At 36.0% G+C, this 24,279-nt stretch overlaps 1 protein-coding gene across 1 annotated transcript in view; it reads right to left on the bottom strand.

Annotated features, from left to right (window-relative positions):
• LOC138709517 (basic salivary proline-rich protein 2-like) overlaps window positions 1–24,040 on the bottom strand; it is a 159,073-nt gene extending 135,033 nt beyond the window's left edge. The window contains exon 1 of the mRNA XM_069840339.1: window positions 23,876–24,040. Coding sequence (XP_069696440.1) covers window positions 23,876–23,969 — 94 coding nt within the window. The 5' untranslated portion in view covers window positions 23,970–24,040. The remainder of the gene's footprint in view (window positions 1–23,875) is intronic.
• Window positions 24,041–24,279: the final 239 nt, after the last annotated feature.

Genomic DNA, 24,279 nt, shown 5'->3' with positions numbered 1-24,279 from the left:
ATTATGAAGATGATAATAATAATAATAATAATAATAATAATAATAATAATAATAAATTATATTAACTCCTAATTGCTACTTTTGGCTGTAGAAGAAACTTGATACATTATCTTGGATCCGAATAACATTTTATTTCAATCCTTCCTGAGAAATGTTACTCGAGGCTATGCTCTTAAGTTCAGCATTCTCTTCTGTACCCGCACAAAAGAACTGCGGATGTAGGGATTCTAAGAACAAACGTAATTACAAGATCAAAGCTGTTTGTGGCCAAGGACTGGTGATAGCAACAATGGGTTAGGAAGGGGCGGGGTTCAATATAAAACAATCACGACAGCTTTTATTAAAGCTATGTTTCAAGTCGCATAGCCCACCTGCGTGTCCACCCACACCGGCAAATGGCAAAGCCGAAACCAGCCGAAGCTAGGCAACCAATTAAACATTTTATGTCACATCTAGTTTTACTTGAAGAGGTGGAGAAGTTCAAATATCTGGGAGCAACAGTAACAAATATAAATGATACTCGGGAGGAAATTAAACGCAGAATAAATATGGGAAATGCCTGTTATTATTCGGTTGAGAAGCTTTTATCATCCAGTCTGCTGTCAAAAAATCTGAAAGTTAGAATTTATAAAACAGTTATATTACCTGTTGTTCTTTATGGTTGTGAAGCTTGGACTCTCACTTTGAGAGAGGAATATAGGTTAAGGGTGTTTGAGAATAAGGTGCTTAGGAAAATATTTGGAGCTAAGAGGGATGAAGTTACAGGAGAATGGAGAAAGTTACACAACGCAGAACTGCACGCATTGTATTCTTCACCTGACATAATTAGGAACATTAAATCCAGACGTTTGAGATGGACAGGGCATGTAGCACGTACGGGCGAATCCAGAAATGCATATAGAGTGTTAGTTGGGAGGCCGGAGGGAAAAAGACCTTTAATGAGGCCGAGATGTAGGGAGGTGGGATATGATGATAGAGAATGGATTAATTTTGCTCAGGATAGGGACCAATGGCAGGCTTATGTGAGAGCGGCAATGAACCTCCGGGTTCCTTAAAAGCCAGTAAGTAAGTAAGTTTAGTTTTACTTAAAATAGTGACAAAGGCATTTATATACAGGGCTTTCATTTCAAAAATTCCCAGTCTAAATAACTAATTATTTAAATTGAATTAAATTTAAGCACTAAGGATGAAGCTGTAAAATATCTTGGAGTGCACTTAGATCGCCGTCTGTCATGGAAACATCACATCAACAACAAACTTAAATTGGCCTACTCAAGACTCGCTGAATTATATCCGCTCCTCAACAAGAAATCACCTCTAAAGCTACAAAATTGCATGCTACTTTACACATCTCTATTACGACCTCTACTGCTTTATGCCTGTCCTGTCTGGGGAGGAGCTGCAATAAGTGAAATTAAACACATCCAGTCATTTCAAAATAAAGACCTACCAATTTCACTCAATTCTCCTTGGTTTGTCCGTAACAGCCAACTACACAGAGAAACTGGTATTGACACAGTCAAACAGTTCATTCATTCACAAGCTAAGAAGTTCTATGACAACCTAGAAAATGTTCCAGGCGCCATCCATTACTCTCTCGGAAGGAAGTCCATATTTCCCACCAGAATCAAGAGCCGACTTCCAATGGACCTCATATTATAATCAAAATTTATCATCACACCAACCTGTGTAAATAATTATTTATTAACAATTATTTTTGTTCATTGAGGAGCCCAATCTAGGCTGTCCTCAATTCAGCGCCATGTATTGTATTTATATTTTATTTAGAAATTATCTCTATAGCGCTAAATGCGCTTATCGATCAATAAATTATTTAAAAAAATTAAACAAAAACCATATCGTTTTAATATTGAGGGGGAAGTCTGAAACTGACTTAATTGCATTTTAGATTTAACCCCCCAACCCCAGCCGATTTGAAATTTCAAATGCCACGCCTATATTTTTGTAATTAAATATGAAAGAGGATTCAATTGTTTATACACCTCATTCATTTGTTTTCGCATCTTTTGTTTTCTATTGTCTGGCAATCTGTATTTTTGTTATTATCAGTTGATTGTAGGATGAAAACACAGCTTATTTTGTGTAATTTCCTAAAATTTAATCAATAAGGATGATTTATGTTCTCTCTTGAAGGGTATACATCATTTTAAAATAATTTAATACACAAACACAACTGTTACATGAAATGCTCAATAAGTTTTTGTAGGTTTATTGTCTTCAGCTCTAATCAACAGTAACAATAATCCAGGTTGCCAGGCGACGATAGAAAACAAAAGATGTGAAAACAAATTAATGAAGTGTATAAACAAATTGAATGCTTTCTTATTAAAGTATAAAAATATAGGGGTACCATTTAAAATTTCAAAGTGGGGGTGGCTGGGGCTGGGGTGAAATCTAAAATGCTATTAAGCCTGGTTTCAGACTTCCCCCTCAATATCTAAATTGACGTGTTTTTTTTTTTGTTTAGATTGAATTCAATTTATATAATTAGTTATTTAGACTGGGAAGTTTTGAAATGAAAGCTCTGTATAATATAAAATAATAAGAGGTTTATAAGTAATTTATGATGCAATTTTTCACTTTCTTTGCTGTGACTGAAGTCGAAGTGTATGGAGCTACACATGACTCTTGTATTTGTCTAGCACTGTCTGAACCTGGTGCGTCATGCTTCTTAAATTTACAAGAACGAAATGTTTCCGAGGAGTCAGTCTTTGGAGTAAATGGTGCTCAAGTTTTAAAGTTTCAGTACCATTTTGAGAAATCTGCTTTATTGAATTCTTTTCTAAGCAAAATCTCTATAATTTACAACCTGGTATTACACATATCTAAAAATAGTATCTCATCCACGTGTTGGTGGGTAATCACCTTACAATCTGTCTTCATATTATGCAAACGAAACTCTAAAAAAATCAGGTTAAGTCGTGTCATAACTACAAATTTTAAAAAAGAAAATTGCTTGTTCTTGATATTTTCTGACGGAGATAAATTACAGAAGGTATTCATGTCAGAAAATTACAGACAACTAAAACGGTTATTCTTGTGCATATTTTACCGTGACTAAACTCTAAAATTAAAATGGGATGTGGCAAGGAAAGATACGCCTGTTCTCTCATCGATTAAGGCACCGGTAGCAATAAGAAGAGAGCAGAATTTGGGCATTGAAGAGATGGCTCAGACGGTGTAGCGCTGGCCTTCTGTGCCCGAGGTTGCAGGTTCGAGCTCGGCCCAGGTCGATGGCATTTAAGTGTGCTTAAATGCGACAGGCTGATGTCAGTATATTTACTGGCATGTAAAAGAACTCCTGGGGACAAACTTCCGGTACACCGGCGACTCTGATATAACTTCGGGAGTTGCGAGCGTCGTTAAATAAAAAATAATTTGAATTTTGAAGAGAACTACTACGCCTTTTAAATGACTATTACACTTTTACTACGTCACACTACTTTCGACCAATAAAACGGTACGAAAGGACGTCTTTCAACCAATCATGACCGCTTATCGCACAATTTTATCGCGTCCCTAACATTTGTTTATTTTATCGCGTCCCTAGCATTTGTTTATTTTTGTCACTACCCTAGCATTTGTTTCTTTGTTTGCAAACATTTCAAACTGCACTGGTCTGGACGTCAAAAAACAGAAAATTACAAACCACTCCAGTCGATGCACAGCACTTTCAAATATGACTCGCATTTTGGCATTCAAGAACAAGAATTAATAAACATCACTGGTCATATAAGAAGAGCACCATTCGGAAATCCTGAATGAGTTGAGGGATACACCATGTACACCAACGAGTTCACTTCTTTTACGCACACGTCCAATATAACATCAACTGAACCACCAAAACATTCAAATTTGAAAATTGTACTTTCAATAATTGTTTCTTTTAAAATCATCCATGTTTATTTTTAATTTCATCATCGTTAATTAAAACGTTTCTTGTTTATTTCATCATCCCTAATTAAAACTTTTCTAACACTTGTTTATATTATTTAGGTTATGTTTGTTATAGCTTCTGCTATATGATATTATGGATAGTCACGTATCAGAGATTGTTTAATACTAAGATTTATTGAAAATCATCTGTCAAGTGACGTTGATTACTGGGATCCGGATGATTGAAATGGAATGCAAATGTTTTAATAAAAATGAAATTGAATCAACAAAGCCTTCTTGACTAGTAACAGTCCACAGAGTTCAATGATGATTCCATAGTTGGCACAACTGATACCGGTAACAAGAAAACATCATCATAAAACACTACTGCCATCTAGCGTAATGTTGAGGTGGTACAATAATACATTTGAAGACAGCTGTATTTTCGTAAGCCAATTAATATTTTATTGTAACTTTGTTACTTCTAATCTTTATATAGCCTACTTTCTTCTAATCGTGTAATAGTCAATTAAATCCCACTCGAGTTTTGATTTTCTCTAGATAAATCAAAACCTCTAGTGAGATTACTGTTGATAAGAGGTTTGTCCTTGAGAGCCTCACAACAAATATCCAATCAGTAGGCATTCTCTATTCATGAAGAGCTAAGGCTCTAGTAATATCAATGTCCATTGGCTGTTGCGTGATTTGCTTCTCATTTGAAACGTACAATAGTTTCGTATACAGTAGCATTAACGTATAGACAAGTTACTTATACTTACAAATGGCTTTTAAAGAACCCCGAGGTTCATTTCCGCCCTCACATAAGCCCGCCAACGGTTCCTATCCTGAGCAAGATTAATTCAGTCCCTAAAATCATATCACACCTCCCCCAAATCAATTTTAATATTACCCTCTCATCTACACCTTGGCCTCCCTAAAGGTCTTTTCCTCTCAGCTTTTCCAACTAACACTCTATATACATTTCTAGATTAACCCGTATGTGCTACATGCCCTTCCCATCTCAAACGTCTGGATTTAATGTTCCGGAACAACTGGATAATACCCACGGCAGAGCAATGTCGATAGTCGACTTTACTCGCTGGCCACTAGTCACCAGGCCGTACCGAGCCGTGCCAAACAAAACACAATCGAAATGGTGGTAGTAAAATTCGCGACTATATTCTTAAATAATTCACTGCATTAGTCAAGTGCAAGACTTCTAGCTTCTGTTGCATTCAAACAATTATAAAATACGATAATTTGGTCCAGGGAGCATCCGTTTTTGATGCAAAGATAATTTGTTTGGCTTGTTTCTTAAATAAAATTACGAAATGGCGTTCCTGTGCTTAACATTTAATAAAAAAATAAATATAGCAAAACTGTTTTGTCTCGAGACTCTCATCTAAGTCACGTAATAAGTCACGTAATCTACTTGCAATATATTTGCGCAAATATATCTTGTAGCTAACAGTGGTGCTATCTCTCAGTAATGTTCAGAACGAAGGAGGTAGAGAGAGAAAAGAAACAAATTTCTCCCTACAACGACGCCACACACCAACGTCGTGTTCTTATGTTGGCGAGATTGTGTATTTACTTAAATTTGGTGCTAAACGTAACGGCACGGTTCAAAGATACCGTGGGAATTCTCCAGTTTAGCGAATGTTCCTAATTATATTAGGTGAAGAATACAATGCGTATAGTTTTGCGTTCTATAACTTTCTCAATTCTCCTGTAAGTCCATCACTCTTAGCCCCAAAATATTAGGTGTGTTCCGGATTGTATCTCCTACAGTCCCTAAGGCGACGTTCCTCTGCTAAAAATGTTCTTGGAGTTGGGTTTCGTCGGGCAGGAAAACGTTCAGCGTAGATGCGAGCAGCAGCAGAATTGTTTACTTCACCGTAATAAAATTCAGGATCATATCGATAATTTCACTATTTGTATTTAGTTCCCCATTCTGTGTTAGTGCTAACTGTTATGTTACAGTATACAATATTCAGTAAAGTAAAAATAACACTAATCTGAATTGCAATACTCAACATCAGAATCAACAAAACGTCACCATAACTACAAGACATGGCCAACTATGAACAAATACGTTACTATAATAATACCGGACAGCTGTATACTATAGTCCCGCCGCTCTAATTTCCGGCAGCCAATCGCGTTGCAGGTCGGCTACATTTAAACGTGTGCGTATTGTGATTCGCTGATTCATTTCTTAAGGCTCGATAAATACTTAATATAATCGCCCGCCATTTTAGCTCTTTGGTTGGCGTTCGCAGAAAGCACACGAAGACGTTATTTGCCGCTCAATTATTTGCTGAATTACATTGCGTTTGATTTATTATCATAGGAGTTACGATATGATAATGTTTAACGGTGTGGCAAATAGATTCCTCGTATGGTAGCTCGGCAACGTAAGAACAAAAATGGCGAACGATACTACCTACCTAGACTTTATAGAGCCTTTACTTTCTAAGACGTAAGCAAAGAGGCGGAGTCACGCCGGAAATAACAGCATTGTCGTGAGTGCGAAAAATCGCGGACCTGACATCTAGCGCAGAGGGATGTAATTACGCCCACATATACAAATATTAACATAACGAGATTCGGACTGATGTTTAAAACGTGAGTTACTAATGTGGAATTATATATGAAGCACTTAAGAAATGTTGAATAATATTTAATGTAAAATTATTACCTTATATCAAAGCTGCATATTATGAGAAATATTGCATACTTCATATTACTTTCCGTAATTAATTGTTACATATTTTTTCTTTGGTTTACCGAGACAAAATCAATTCTGATATTAGGAATGAATTTACAGTAATGTTTTATATACGCATTGCTGACAACTGCAAAGATAAAATTGATAGTAATCTGATGCTTGTAATAATTAGTAAAGGCATGTGGACAACAATAAAATTTAATTTGATAAAACCTTAAAATCCAATACATTTTAACTTCTATTTATTTATTAGGTCTAAATAAAAAAAAACTAATTTGTATTTTTCTATCAACACAAAGACGAAGGAATTAGGCCTACTAAAGAATGTTGTTGACTTACGTTTTATGAACTGTCGGAAATCGAAAGTACGATTTGGAGCAATTTGTAATGCTGCAATTGTCACAATTATAAACAGCACACATACACCCTGACATTTTAACACTAGTACTAATTCATAAAACTATTAACAAATTAACTAGCCCAGCAACAATATACATTGCAGTTGATTAGAGCTTGTTTCGCGAGTATCTCCATCCCGGCAGTTAGGTAGCAGCACCATCGTCGTTCGCACGTAAAACTGCTAGCTGTCCGGTATTATTATACAGTAGTAAGGTATTTGCTATGAATACATGTGTTTTTAACCACAAAACCAAACCGACTATTAGTTCCAATTTTAGCCACGGGTATTTGGTAGATTAACTTTGAAATAACGCAATGTTGCCATATCTTGATAACAATGCAGTATCGACTATCCGTTTATATGACAAAATATGTTTGTTTTTGTGTATAGAATACTCTGCAATTATTTACAGTATATAATTATGACTCAAACTGTCTGTATATGTATTGTTTCAAAGAACAAGTTTTGTACGGTACTTAAAAAAAAAAAAACAAAATAAAAAAATCGGATTTTTGACCCCTAAGCACTACCCACTCTCCTTAAAGAAATGGACTGGTTGCATTTGAAATATGGGTAGGCTAACAAACCTAACCCACTGGACACAAGAGAAAACGTATTGCGAGACACAGAATATCTGCTTTGCACAATAGAATTTGTTGGCTGACTGACGTTCCTTCAGCTGAGTGTTTTCCTGAAGGCGAAGTTTTGGGTATTTGCCAAAATCAGTTTTCATGTGCGGTCGACAACACCGGTATCCACCGGGGAAACACGTTCGTGTACCAGTAGTAAGCAAACACCACACTTCCTCCGAACTGCATTCAACCGTCCGTTAATTCAAATCGGACATTCTTCCACGAGCTTTCGGAATTACGCAGGCGCTCAAAATTAATTCAGGGCGCTTGACTCCGAACTAAGTTATGGGAGAAGGAAACTGTTCTCGCGGTATTCAAATGAGCCGTCCAACCGGTTATTTCTTAAAAAATTTGCACTCGGTAACTAATCAGTAATGTGAGGGATAGAAGGTTATTATTTTGCAAGCAATTACGTAGTGGTGACATGATTGCCTGCCTGCACAAAAAGTCGAAATTATAGCTCGGGAGTCGAAACAGTAGCGGAGATAATGCAGCGCAGTCATTGAACTTGGATTAAGAAATTAATTTAATGGTAATGAGAGGCAGGCATTGTAACACCAAGCGTGTAATGTCTGATCTCCGCAGGCAAAGCTGTGATTATTGTATTCTCTTATTATCAGGGAGTTGATATAATATGGCACCACAATGTATTGTAGCTTATTCAGATGTGCCGTTAGTCGATTGCTACGTCAGAAACCTGGACTCAAATTTTGGCGTGCCGTGGAGAAATTCATGGTGAACGAAGGCGACTATGGGATAAGTTATCTCACTGTCACTATTTCTTTGCCTGTCAACACTTCAACACATATATAATTAATAATCATTCATGTAATCAGTGTAGAAATCTATAAAGCTCTGCATCCTATCACATTTTCGTGCGACCAACTTTTTATAGAATTTTTTTTTAAATTTTAGTAGGTTATTTTACGACACTTTATCAACAGCATAGGTTATTTAGCGTCTGAATGAGATGAAGGTGATAATGCCGGTGAAATGAGTCCGGGGTCCAGCACTGAAAGTTATCCAGCATTTGCTCATATTGGGTTGAAGGAAAACCCTGGAAAAAACCTCAACCAGGTAACTTGTCCCCACCGGGAATCGAACCCGGGCCACCTGGTTTTGCGGCTAGACGCGGCTAGTCCACAGGTGTGGACTGGAATTTTTATGGCGATCATCCCACGGGACAAGTGATCGTTGGATTCCTAGTGCCGGTCCTAACACCTGATGAGTCAGATACGTCATTTAATCTTGTGGGCTATGATAATAATAATAATAATAATAATAATAATAATAATAATAATAATAATAATAATAATACTTACTTACTTACTTACTGGCTTTTAAGGAACCCGGAGGTTCATTGCCGCCCTCACATAAGACGCCATTGGGCAAGATTAATCCAGTCTCTATCGTCATATCCCACCTCCCTCAAATCCATTTTAATATTATCTTCCCATCTACGTCTCGGCCTCCCCAAAGGTCTTTTCCCCTCTGGCCTGCAACTTTACCTACATGTAAGAACGAAAGAGCAAGCGAATGTGAGAAATAACATGCAAATTAATTTAAAAAGGGGCAAGCAAATGGATGTAGGAAAGAACGAACAAACGAATATAAAAGAACGAGCAAACGACTGTACGACAGAAAGAGTAAACACATGATAAGAACGAAAGAGCAAGCGAATGTGAAAAGTAACATGCAAATTAATTTTAAAAGGGAGCAAGCAAATGGACGTAGGAAAGAACGAACAAACGCATGTAAAAGAACGAGCAAACGAATGTACCACAGAAAGAGTAAACACATGTAAGAACGAAAGAGCAAGCGAATGTGAAAAGTAACATGCAAATTAATTTAAAAAGGAGCAAGCAAATGGACGTAGGAAAGAACGAACAAACGAATGTAAAAGAACGAGCAAACGAATGTACCACAGAAAGAGTAAACACATGATAAGAACAAAAGAGCAAACGAATGTGAAAAGTAACATGCAAATTAATTTAAAAAGGAGCAAGCAAATGGACGTAGGAAAGAACGAACAAACGAATGTAAAATAACGAGCAAACGAATGTACCACAGAAAGAGTAAACACATGATAAGAACGAAAGAGCAAGCGAATGTGAAAAGTAACATGCAAATTAACTTAAAAAGGAGCAAGCAAATGGACGTAGGAAAGAACGAACAAACGAATGTAAAATAACGAGCAAACGAATGTGCTACAGAAAGAGCAAACACATGTAAGAACGAAAGAGCAAGCGAATGTGTAAAATTTACATGCAAATTTATGTGAAAGAAGAATGAGGAAATTAATTACAAAAATAACGACCAAAGAATTATAGAAAGAAAGGATCAAACAAGGGTAAAATGGAACGAGAAGACGAATATGAAGAAAGAACAAGCAATCAAATGAATGAATGTAAGAAAGAACGAGGAAACGAATATAAGTAAAAAGGAACAAACGATTGCGCGAAAGGTCGAACAAAAGAATTTACACAAAGAACTAGCAAACGAATATAAGGAAACTAGAAAATGGAAATACAATGTCATCGAGCAAAAGAATGTATGGAAAAACAAGCGAATAAACGAACAAACGATAAACTCTGAATATACGAAAAGTAAGCAAATAAATGCACGAAAAAAACTACGTACGATTATACGAAAGAACGTGGAAAAGAATGTCCAGAGAGAATGAGTAAACAAATGAAATACGAGAAAAAAACAATTTCCAGAATGACTAATAGACAGTGTGTTTACCTATTACTAAATAAGTCTAAACAATTTTATAATCAAAATGCATGAATCTCTCTCGTACAACGACGTCAGGACATTAATTTGGAGGGCTGTGTGGGAAGGAAGTTGTAAATTTATTAATTTAAGCAATATTTCTCTGACAAACAACATGTTCGTGATTAGGTTATGTTATATGGAATAGTTTGCTATATTTCTGCTGCTCATTGAGCTGATTATAAGATATTCATGTGAAGCTCGAATTCGCTCAGGGGCCGACGTAAATCTTCTTATTAAAGTTACATTATACCCGCGATGTGCTACTAAGTACAATCTATCATCGTGTTAATTATAAATAAGATTATCCTGTCATGTCGCAGCTTGTGTTATTTAATGATAATGGAAATCTTATTGCTCGTTAAGTGACTCCCTGGAGGATAGCACGACGTTGAAATTATATGGTGAGCGTTGTCGGTTACGCCAGCTCAGATTTATCAAGTAACACTGCGAGTAAATAATCAATCCAAATCTGACTTGGACAAATGCGTCGATCTTCCTGCTGATCCTATGAAGGACTGCTTAACTGCTTCGCTCTCCATATCTACTGTTGAAGAGACAAGAATTTTATATTTACTAAATTCTGCGTTTTATTTTGTTATCTTTTGTTTTTCTTAATTGGAATTAAAATTATAATCTGTGAATTATGAAAGAATGTTCTAAAATAAAATATGTAGCCAATAACCAGAAAACCAAACAAAATGTTTCTGAACAAAAGCAATGAGCTAACTTTATATTATAGAGTGATGGAACGGAGAAAAATTCTCTCCGGCGCCGGGATTTGAACCCGGGTTTTCAGCTCTACGTGCTGACGCTTTATCCACTAAGCCACGCCGGATACAATCCCGACGCCGTTTAGAATCGTCTCAGATTAAGCTCCATCTCTTGGGTTCCCTCTGGTGGCCGCCCTCTACACTACGTCATAGATGTCTATGAACGCAGGACCGAAGTCCATACATGTGTTGAGGTGCATTCTTTCATCATGTGATGACGCAGAATATCTGCATGGAAATATCATATGTACTTCGGTACATCAAAATATATATGATATGCGTAATAAATCACTTTGTGATTTAAGACGGCGCCCATACCGTCGGATCCCGGCCAATCAGTCACTCATCTGAGTGCACCTCAACACATGTAATGGACTTCGGTCCTGCGTTCATAGACATCTATGACGTAGTGTAGAGGGCGGCCACCAGAGGGAACCCAAGAGATTGAGCTTAATCTGAGACGATTCTAAACGGCGTCGGGATTATATCCGGCGTGGCTTAGTGGATAAAGCATCAGCAGGTAGAGCTGAAAACCCGGGTTCAAATCCCGGCGCCGGAGAGAATTTTTCTCCGTTCCATCACTCTTTCATCATGTGATGACGCAGAATATCTGCATGGAAATATCATATGTACTTCGGTACATCAAAATATATATTTATATTATAGGGTAACGGTTGGTAATAGTGTGATACGAGTAATATTGTGATAGTTATTTTTGAGAATGTATTACAATTTTACTGAGCGAGAGAAGGACCGGTTTTGTGCAGCAACTTGTCCACGAACATTCCCTTAATATGTTGACGCAAAAAACCGATCTTCCTCTCATTCAGTAAAATTATAATAATTTCCCAAAAAGAACTATCACAATATTATTCTATCACAGTATTACCAACCTTTACCCTATAGGGTAGAGTAGCTTCCTAAATGGCACCACTGCTAGTTTAAAACAAGTTACTGTAGTAGTGTGGCATCTAGTGGTATTGTTACAATATACCATATGAACTTCCACCATGTCACTTGATTTCTGCCACTTCTTTGTGTCTGCAGCGTGGTGATAGTGTATCTAATATAATCGTTCAGGTGGATGTACATTTAGCTAACATTTTGTAACTAAATAACGGATTTGTATGCAAAGGAATCCATAATCTTAAGATGTTATTGGTTAAAAGAAATATTAAAGAACATTTAACTTAGTAGGATTTTCGAACATGTGGTGATTATAGGCTATAATGAAGGAAATAATAACTTATGGCGTAGTTTCTCAATTCGCACCACTTTGTAGGTGCCTAATTCGCACCGGTGCGATATGAGCAACTATAGCAATTCTAACCGTACAAAAGAAGGCCCAAAAATTTTAACTGAACCAGGAATGCATCAGGTGGGTGCAATATCAAATGGTGAAAAGGGCGTTAATACAACAAGTGTGTGTTGTACAAGCACACCGGATATTTTGTGCCACCTATGAAAATTTTTAAACGTCAAACAGTCAAACAGTGCATCCTACATTATCAACTGGTGTTCTTCCAGGATCGTTATTTGTTTGCTCTGATTCAGTTTATATCAACAGTGAACTATTTGCTGAATAGCTCAAACATTTTATTTGCCACTCAAACCTGCCATAGAAAAAAGTGCTGTTTCTGTATGTCCACCTATACGAACCATTCCAAAAATTTAGAAGCTAGATTATCTCGGGAAAATGATGTGCTCCTGTTTCAGCTTCCTCGTCATAATACTCAGAGGCCCAGCCTTTAGATGTTTCTATCTTCAAACCATTTCAGACAGCTAAATCATGAAGCAGTTCTTAGGTGGCTTCGAGATAATCGTGGAGAAAAGGTGACGCAGTTTACAGTTTGAACTGCCTGGTGAAGCACATGGCAAATGTGTAACGATAAAAAACGCATTCAGGAAGTTTAAATGTTAGGTAATTTATTTTTTCAATTTCATTTGAAGATGCGTTACTCTCTTTCATTAATTTTAAAAAACTTGTAATTTTCATTTATTACATTATCCATATTAAATACTCTTCAATATGTTCAATATTAAAAGCTTTCCTTCATCCCGTTCCCTGCAGATAAAGAGGTGCGATTTAAGATACCGCAGGTGCTATTTAGGAAACTAGTTGCCTAAATGGCACCACTGACAAGTGTTTCGAAAATATCATTCTACTTCAAAAATATTAAATCAAATTCAAGGATTCTTTTTTACATGAAAGGTAAATGTTCTGGGAATGTATTTCTGTGAAGGAATGCAGAAAATAAAAATTGTATTGGTCAATAAAAATTATAAATGCTAAAGTGGTGCGATATACGCAACCTTACCCTATTCAAAGCGATTTTGCAAGATTAAGTATACATAAAATAGCAAATGACCATACATAAAGCAGAATAGGAAACGTTTGAAATTAAGTTTTGCGGTGTTTGAAATTTTATTTAAAAGTTTCATGATTAAATTCAGAAAAAAATGAATATACTGAGTTACTACGGAACAACCGCCATCACAGGGTAAGGACAATGCCTGCTGACATCCGAAGACAACCAGGATTGGAAGTGCATGAAGAAGTGCATTGTATCTAGGAAGATGATTCAACAAGACGAGCAGATAGCCTATTGTTGCCATTGATAGAGAAAAGAACACAGGAGCAATACTAGACCCGATTATCAGGTTTGAAAGAGATGCACAACACCAGAACTTACCGATGATGAAAAGAGAATCATCTATTAACTTGCATTCCATATTTTAGCAAGCAGTATAACATCAGAATATATGTATAGGCCTATTTAAACTTACAATTTTTCATTATTTATAAAATCCGTATTTAACTTTTTAAATTTAATACTAGAACTTTTACAATTAACAAGATTAGTATATATATATATATATATATATATATATATATATATATATATATATATATGTTATGTAGCCTATCCTTGGGCCTAAATTACTGCTTTGATTAAATACTGTAGCAGTATTGCATTTTGGTTCAAACAATCTTAAAGAATTCTTATTTTTTGTTTCATAACTATGAGAATACAATTAAAAGGTATTTCGATTTTTATATATGAATTTTATTAATACAATATAATAAATTTGTCATATTTTAAGAACCATAAAGTCTAAAAACAATTTGTGAAATGGAAAATCAATACGTTATGAAGACATATTTTAATTATTTTCTTCTATAGCAGGACATGTAGCACGCATGGGCGAATCCAGAAATGCATATAGAGTGTTAGTTGGGAGGGCGGAGGGAAAAATACCTTTAGGAGGCCGAGACGTAGGTGGGAAGACAATATTAAAATGGATTTGAGGGAGGTGGGATATGATGGTAGAGACTGGATTAATCTTGCTCAGGATAGGGACCAATGGCGGGCTTATGTGAGGGCGGCAATGAAACTCCAGGTTCCTTAAAGCCAGTAAGTAATAACTAAATTGGATTAAAATTGGTTTTAAATAAGCTTCCCCATCCTGTAATTCCTTACATAATTACAGAGTGAAATAATGTTAAGTATATTGTGCGTAATGAAATGAAATTATTTCTTACACGTATTTGTTTACACAATGTCATTTTGCGCGAGAACTGTTCTTAAGAATTGATTTACTTATGTCTTCCGTTACCGCTTATTCATTTCAAGGAAATATGGGAACACAGACGTGCCATCTAAAATAAAAATTAATGCATATTTTATGTGCAAAATCCTATTAAGATGACCAAGAAGTATCTAAAAGAAGAAAAAAAGTGCTCTGTTAATTGAAGCGGACAAGAAGTAAATCTTACATATTAAACAAGACCCAAAACCACTCTATTTAAATCGAAAGTTGACTTAACACTTAATTCCTGAAGGAGCAAGTACTAAACTAACCGGAAAAAGATGCAAAATCATTAAAATCCTAGCATTTGTCGTCCTACCAAGTGTAGTGTAGGTATTGTGATACTACAAGAAAAAGAGTTCAAGATTGTTACTTAAACATATGATTTCTGAAACGTATAACATTTCATTTAGGCCAGCTTTGTCTGGTTGTCTAGTTTTATGAATTTTATTATGGTGTACCGAAGTACATATTATATTTCAGTGTAGGAATTCTGCGTTCTCATATGATGAAGGATGGATAGAATAGAGAAAAATTCTCTCCGGCACCGTGACTCAAACCCGGGTTTTCAACTCTACGTGCTGACGCTTTATCCACTAAGCCACACCTGGTTCCAGTTTCGATGCCGGATCGAATCTTCTCAGTTTAAGTTCTATCTCTCAGTTTTCTCTTTGGTGGCCTACCCTCATGTACTGTGTCATATAATATGTGACAGTGGCACAGTGTCCAACAGACTATGTACAGAGGTGCACTCATTACGAGTGACTAAGTGGCCGAGATCCATCTATCTGTTCTATCCATCCTTCATTATATGGTAACGCAGAATTTCTGCACTGAAATATCATGTGCCGGTACATCATAATAATATGATAATATCATGCGCTCACACTTGAATGGGTCACTGGCTGAGAAGAAACTGCCTACTGAAGGATGTACTGGAAGGAATGGTGAACGGGAGAAGAAGTCGGGGTACAAGAAGATGTCAAATTATAGACGACATCAAGATATGTGGATCTTATGAAGAGACAAAGAGGAAGGCAGAAAATAGGAAAGATTGGAGAAAGCTGGGTTTGCAGTAAAATACCTGCCCTTGGGCAGAACACTCAATGCATGAGTGAAAGGGACAACATTCTGATTAGGGGTGAATTTTTATGACTGACTGTCTTTGATCTAGGAATATGCAAAATGCTTTCTTACTTGACTTAACGAATGGGGCATGAAAAGAAATTAATTTAAGTATGCCTGAAGAATCGATTTTGTTTGTGAATATTCTCCTGAGGAATAAAATTGTGCATACTGATCTTCTATGTTGAAGGGATTTCATATTAAACATTGATACTAGCTACAGTGTTGGTGTCCAAATAGGGCAAGAATTTTTAAACGATTTAAAATACATAATCTTAAAAATGTATTCTGAATAATTTCAATTACATGTTGTTGATATTTATGCTTTGGGTTCCATGTGATTGAGGAATATTCTAATTTACTTCTAATTAAACTGTTGTACTATAGTATATTCAGAACTGCGGAAGAAGTGTCCCGTGAAGTAGGCCTAGTTTCTTCGTCATTTTTTGTCTTAATCACCTTATACTCTCAGTGCTACTACAGTCACGGTTATTGCCTCTTGTGGAGCTAAATATGTTTTGTTTTCCTTCCTCATCATGAGAAGCACGAAGAAAAAATATCGTGAAAAACAAAATTCCAGATTTTTTCGGAAATTCATATTTCAGCATTCCTTATACCGACAAAAGTTATTTAAACTAATCTCAGAGTTCCATACATCTGTAAACAGAACTATAACCGTATTTTGTTACGAATAAATTCTGTCCACGTCTTTAAACCGTTCACGCGAAACAAAGTCGCAGAGGAGAGCGAATGGAAGCACCTTATTATTGAAGCTGCAAACATATTTGTTGCGCCAGGAGACGATAGAAAACAAAAGAAGTAAAACATATAATGAATGATATGTATAAACACTTGAATACTCTTTCTAATAAAATTTAAGTACCAAAATATTGGAGTGTCGTTTGAAATTTTAAAGAGGATGAGGGGGAAATGAGGACGTAAACAATCTAAAATGCAATTGGCACTAGTTTTAAACTTCCCCTCAATGTCTAAATTGACATTTTTTTGTTTAAACTAAATTTAATTAGTTATTTACACTGGGAAGTTTTGATATACCATAACCTTATTGAATTGTCGAACTTCCTCAAATTGAAATATACGCATTAGAGAGACTTACATGAATTTCTAAATACGTAAACTCACTTATGAGATACAACAATAAGTCTGTTCCCTTTCATTGTAATGTTGTAATTTACCAAAACTGATTTCGTGGAAATGTAGTATTAATTCTTTTCTATTAATTAGCTATAGATTAGTATTGATGAAATAGTTATAAATACATTCATAAATAGAGATATAATTCCTATTTTGTGCATCGTAGAATTCTTACCGGCATGCTTATTTCACTGAAGTGAACATAAACCATATTCTTGAACGTGAAATGTTCGCGGCTTTGACCTGTCCTACAATACAATAGACCAGCGGTCGTCAGCACAGAGCACGCTCGGGCTAGCGTCTCTTCCCCGTGGATAAGAGACTGCACTATGGTGCACCGTAGCTGCTGGTGGGTATGCTCTATCCCTCTCTGCCTGCTGCACGACGGGGCATTTGATGTTGCTCGGTTCTGACTTCTCGTTTTTAAGTTATTACCTATAATGCGTATTGAGAAAACACGCATTATTTGAATAAAATATCAAACCATGGACTCTCACTACATATATATTTAAATGATCTAGCCACAGAGGGCGTGCTGAGTTGGTATTCGAAATACGTGTAGTTACACTCCAGGACTTCTATTCTGAAATTTGATGTTTCCGTTGTCTCCAGACAAGCGCCTGGATGGAACATTAAAAATGCCCTGATCGACTTATGTCATGACATTACGTTATCGACAATAGATGATTTTAAGTCCGAGGTATTGTTAAAGACATCATTAAATAAGAGTTGTAGAAAGTTTCTTCCTCGAAGTATGCAGTAACAATGAAGAATTTGTCATTCCTAAGGTGTCATTTCCATTCAGAAATAAAAATGCCAATCATTGCTTTTACTACAAAGTGATGAAATGTGTTCTTCATTCGGTCAAAGAAATTTTAAATCATTTTTTAAATAATTATTACGTTTTTGTATATGCATCAATTTATTAATAACATAGTTAAACTTTCGTTTATAGAATAATGAACAGTTAAGTGTTTCTATTTTCATTTTTAAGGAATGACACTTAAAAAAGTTTCTGTACCATAGAGTTTATTATATGTACAGGCTGTAAACGATATAAACTGCCAAAACATTACTGGTGGCAGAGCGTCAATAACTGAGGAAAAAAGTCAAATAATGTTTATCTTTAACTATCAAGGTTTTCTGAGGAAAAAAAAATTTGTGAGCCAAATGTTTTTGAAAATGAGAATAGATAGTCATTATTAACTTTGCCCGATACGTACGCTGAAGCAGTCATTTGTTAATGTGTTGTGTATTGGTATGTGTTGGGCGCAAGATGTTTGGCAATGGTAGTCACATTCAGTCGAAATGTAAACAGACTACTATCAGTTTTAAAAACATGGTATTTTAAAATTAAAATTAAATTATATCATAAGAAATAATTACATTTCGCCAGAGATTTTGTTCAGTAGATTGATATGTACTGTCTGTATCAGAGTTCTGCATTGGAGTTAAATCGCTCGCTTGAACTCGGTCGACTGTCGCACGCTCGAGTGAGATAAGATTGGTCGTGATACGCTCGTAATAAATAGAAGCACAGTACAAGGTCATCTCACCGACATGTCTTATCTTGTATGGAAGGCGACAGATAAGATACACATATGTTTTGCTCACACGGTAAAAATAAGGCTTTATTTTCTGCGTTTTTGACAAACATCAAATGGAACGTACCAAAACAGGAACATAAAGTTATAAATAAAATAGTATGAAAAACTTCGATATACAGTTATTATTGCTAATTAATAATTATTCAATATTTTATTTACCACATATATAATATGATAGGTCCATACATAGTGTTCCGCCTATATATAGCGACAATGTAGAAACGTTTTACAAATTATTATTGATATAGCAGTAGATTAATAACAATATTAGTACAGAGATAACGTCACAGAAAATATAATGAAACGAATAATCATGCTGCACAACTGTTACAGACGCAAAGATTGATACAGTAATTATTAGAGATTATTATTATTATTAATATTATTATTATTATTATTATTATTATTATTATTATTATTATTATTAATAGAAAACTCGATACAGTTCTTGCATTATCGTGATTGTGTTCTCCGTTTATAATAATTACATTTGCATCCAATAACATCTATCATATATGGCAAAAACAAAATCACTCCTGTGTGTGGGGGGGGGGGACATTTACCTTCAACATTTATATTACATTTTAAAGCAAGTTTTGTAGTTGTACTATGAAGAGGTTAGTTAAACACTGCAAAGTTTTGAAATGATAAACATCTATGATGTTACTACACAGTTGATCAATGTAACAAGAACGAATGTCTAACGCTCGGCTTATACCGTTCGAGAATTTATCGCTCGCGACAATTTTACCCATCATGCATGTGCGCTACCTATCGGATTATGCTGTGAACTACTTGGCGCTCGAGCGAAAAGTCCGATGCAGACCTCTGGTCTGTATAATTTTGGTAGTTTATATCGTTTACACCCTGTTCACATTGTAATGCACCAGTACTGATAAGCTTTTACTTCTATGTGACTCGGATGTGTACGAGTTTTGTGGGATATAATTTCAACGTTAGGACAGAGTGTACTGTTAAGACTTAGGCAGTGTTGTCTTATCCAGATATTGAACCTAAGTACAGAATTTGAAAGGCATGTTGGTCCGACAAGTTAACAAGTAAATGAAGTTGAATATCATAGGTGCTTCAATAACTGTCTATTTTTAACCTAATGCATAGTACAAAAAATTACATTATGTTATACACATAAAAACATATAAGGTAGGTGTCCCTGATATGGCCATGCTAAAGTTTGAGAATTTTTCTAGCCGCCATTTTGAAAAAAAAAATGTAAACCACTTTTTTCTTACTCGTTCTCAGTCTAATGGACTTTCTTAAAAAAATTCCTTTCCCCATAAAAATAGCTTTAATTATCCAAAAAAGTCCCAAATTCCAAAAGTCTACCTAGTGGCCATATCAGGAACGTGTGCACATGACATGGCCACCCTTGTTCCATGTTCTACAAATCGTGATTGTTTTCAGTTTTATTGCGCAGTTGTGCTAAAATTAAATAATTTTGGTGTAAAATGAATAAACATGACAATAATCTTTTTTTATAATTCAAAAGTGTAGTCAAAACAGGTTTTGCCATAAAAAAATAAGTTGTTTTTCTTAAAATACAAAACTTTTGCGTAATCCCAGCTATAAGGCATGTAAATTTGTCAGGTGAAAAAAATAAAGTGAAATGAACTTGATATGGCCATGGTGCATTTGGTATGGCCATATCAGGAGCAGGTAAGCTTTCACGAAAATCGTTTGATTATGAACAACTCGTAAAAGATACGCCATCAACGACAACACCAATCAACAGAACATTAAAAACTGAATGGAGTACGATGGTTTTCATGATACAAGTATTTGAAAAACATGCATAAAACAAAGGACATTAACCAGAGAAAAATAAGATGTCACATGAAAAACGCAAAACAGGCAACTGACGCCATATTGCTCAACCTGACTGGATGCAAAACGATCAAGTCCAGGATGTCCTTTCACTGGATGCTGCTGCAATTTAGCGGATTTTTGGTTAACTCACAATAGGCGGGTGGCCATATCAGGAATATGGTCATAACAGGAGCACCCACCTTATACGACTAGCGCTTTCGCTATTAAGATAGCATCTTCAGGTCTGGTTAGCATATTATGAAGCTTTTTACATAAAGACATAGACGGAATACGACATAATGAAATGTAATAAAATATACGACGTGAGAAAAATTACTTACGTCATGATGTGATTCTTTTATACTGTATGTCATTGCACCAGTCACCACCACTGCCGGATAACATTGTCTCTTCCCACGGCTTCAAAAATCTCGTGTTTTATCGCTACGTAATGTTTTTTGATCCGCATAGGACCTTTATTAAAACATCTCTTATTGATTCTTACAAATTCACTACACGCTGCCATTCTATACGTCGTGATGAGTGTTGCATCTTTTTACTCTTTCAACCGTCTCTGTTATATTTTATAAGGTGCGCACATGTTTTGCAGACTTTTATCTCAAGTCATAATTTTTATAATTTAATATCTAGACTTTATAGAGGTTTGAATTATTACAATCATTTGCCTGTTTTTCAAGTCATTATTTTACTTTGCCTTTTGTTTGCACAGTTATCTTAACATGATTTTTCTCACGTCGTGTATTTTCTTACTTTATGCTCGACCATGCCGAAATGTAGTAATTATACACCTGGTTCACTCCTTTAATGCATGTCATTAAAATACACCTACTCATTAAAGTACAGGTGTTCAGCCAATGACAACTCAGCTTACAGGTGTTCAGCCAATGACAAGTCAGCTTTGTACCGTTATAAAACCGCAAGTATCGATTATTCTCGGATATGCAATCGAAAGAGAATTAGCGAAAAGTCACGGAGGCTGGAAATCCAATACTGTCGCAGAAGGTTATGTTCTGTTACTATAATAATTAGCGTTAATTGTAAATAATATTCAAATAAATTCAATTTGTCATCTCGTTTTTCAATGTCGAATTCAATAATCAAGGTTATATCAAGTTTAACGGGATTACATCAAGATCAATGACATTATAATTCCTCGGAAAAAATCAATACTTTCGCGTCTGCGCACATCTCACAATTCACGACCTAGAACAAGGGCACTTCCGATCTTGTCAGATACAAATAAAATGTATACGTCTGAATAATTTCAAGTTATAAATATGGTCGAGCATAAAAAGTCGTATGAAACTCGGCTATAATGGTAATTAAGAAGCTCGTATGAAAATTATGAAACTCGCTTGCGCTCGTTTCATAAACATCCCTACTCGCTTCTTAATTACTATCATTATAGGCTTGTTGCATAATGTACTATTTCATTATGTTGTATTCCATCTATGTCTTTATGTAAAAAGCTTCATAATATGCTAACCAGGCCTGAAGATGCTATCTTAATAGCGAAAGCGCTAGTCCTATATATGTTTTTATGCTCGACCATGCCGAAATGTAGTAATTATATACCTGGTAGCAGCCCTTTAATGCACCTCATTAAAGTACACCTGTTCATTATAGTTCAGTTGTTCAGCCAATGAGAAATCACCATTGCACCATTATAAAAGCGCAAGTATCGATTATTCTCGGATATGCAATCGAAAGACAACTAGCGAAAAGTCACGGAGGCTGGAAATCCAATACTGTCGCAGAAGGTTATGTTCTGTTACTATAATAATAATTAGCGTTAATTGTAAATAATATTCAAATAAATTCAATTTCTTCATCTCGTTTTTCAATTCTAAGTCAATTTTCAGGTTATATCATGACTAATGTTCATGTTAATCTCTAGATTATATCAAGGTCAATGGCATTCGTTGCTCGGAAAAAATCAATACTTTCGCGTCTGCGTACATCTCACAATTTAGAAGGTCAGTTCCGCTCCTCACTTACATAACCATAACACGAATACTCATGAATAATTTCAAGTTAGAAATATGGTCGAGCATAAAAAGTCGTATGAAACTTGCCTATAATGGTAATTAAGACGCTGGTATGAAAATTATGAAACTCGCTTGCGCTCGTTTCATAAACATACTCGCGTCTTAATTACTACCATTATAGGCTCGTTGCATAAGGTACTATTATGTGTATAACCTTACTTACTTACAAATGGATTTAAGGAACCCGAAGGTTCATTGCCGCTCTCACATAAGCCCGCCATTGGTCCCTATCAAGAGCAAGATTAATCCATTCTCTATCATATACCACCTCCCTCAAATCCATTTTAATATTATCTTCCCATCTACGTCTCGGCCTCCCTAAAAGTCTTTTTCCCTCCGGCCTCCCAACTAACTCTCTATATGCATTTCTGGATTCGCCCATACGGGCTACATGCCCTGCCCACCTCAAACGTCTGGATTTAATGTTCCTAATTATGTCAGGTGAAGAATACAATGCGTGCAGTTCTGTGTTGTGTAACTTTCTCCATTCTCCTGTAACTTTATCCCTCTTAGCCCCAAATATCTCCATAAGCACATTATTCTATGTTCCTCTCTCAAAGTGAGAGTCCAAGTTTCACAACCATACAGAACAACTGGTAATGTAACTGTTTTATAAATTCTAACTTTCAGATTTTTTGACAGCAGGCTGGATGATAAAAGTTTCTCAACCGAATAATAACAGGCATTTCCCATATTTATTCTGTGCTTAATTTCCTCCCGAATATAATTTATATTTGTTACTGTTGCTCCCAGATATCTGAACTTCTCCACCTCTTCAAAAGATAAAATTCCAATTTTTATATTTCCATTTCGTACAATATTCTGGTCACGAGACATAGGCCTAATCATATATTTTGTCTTTTCGGGATTTACTTCCAAACCTATCTCTTTACTTGCTTCAAGTAAAATTCCCGTGTTTTCCCTAATCGTTTGTGGATTTTCTCCTAACATATTCACGTCATCCGCATAGACAAGCAGGTGATGTAACCCGTTCAATTCCAAACCCTGTTTGTTATCCTGGACTTTCCTAATGGCATACTCTAGTCTAGAGCAAAGTTAAAAAGTAAAGGTGATAGTACATCTCCTTGCTTTAGCCCACAGTGAATTGGAAATGCATCTGACAGTTGAAGGACCTATGATATTTATCTTCATCTAAATACAGAATATCAGAAGGTTAGAATTTGTTCCAAAGCATTTGGACAGTTTTTCGTTATTTCAAAGGCGGTTGTATTGAAAGTGAGAAGCAGAGGTACTTGCTGTGCAGCGAGAGTGTCCCGTGTTAAAGTTGGCACTTACCGGAGAGAAATTCGGCTTTTGGCAGGAAGATGGCCTGTGCATGGCGGACGAAGAGCACGAGGGCGAGAGCGACTGCCCGCTGATGTAACTTCATGTCTCCTCCCTCGGAGCTGACCTACGAGAAACCGGCCGGCAAGGAAATGCAACGCACCAATGTCAGGGTCGCCAGCACCGGTTATATTTATAAGTACAGAAAACGTATCCCCACCCAGACTACACTCCTCTTTCTCCCCCTTCTGCAAAAAAAAACAAATTCACAAAAGAGGCATTAGTATCAGAGAATCTTAACCCCACTCAATATGCTGTAATGTTGAACCGCAACTTTGGGGCTACGTCCAGAAACCGCGGACTTGCTGAACAGGTTTAAATTGCCCACGATTCATCACCCTCCTTCGTCAAAAGAG

Source organism: Periplaneta americana, chromosome 11 (genome assembly GCF_040183065.1).
Source record: "Periplaneta americana isolate PAMFEO1 chromosome 11, P.americana_PAMFEO1_priV1, whole genome shotgun sequence".
In the NCBI taxonomy this organism is placed as follows: domain Eukaryota; kingdom Metazoa; phylum Arthropoda; class Insecta; order Blattodea; family Blattidae; genus Periplaneta; species Periplaneta americana.
Note: the sequence above shows the minus strand (reverse complement) of the source record. Positions and strands in the feature narration are given on the sequence as shown.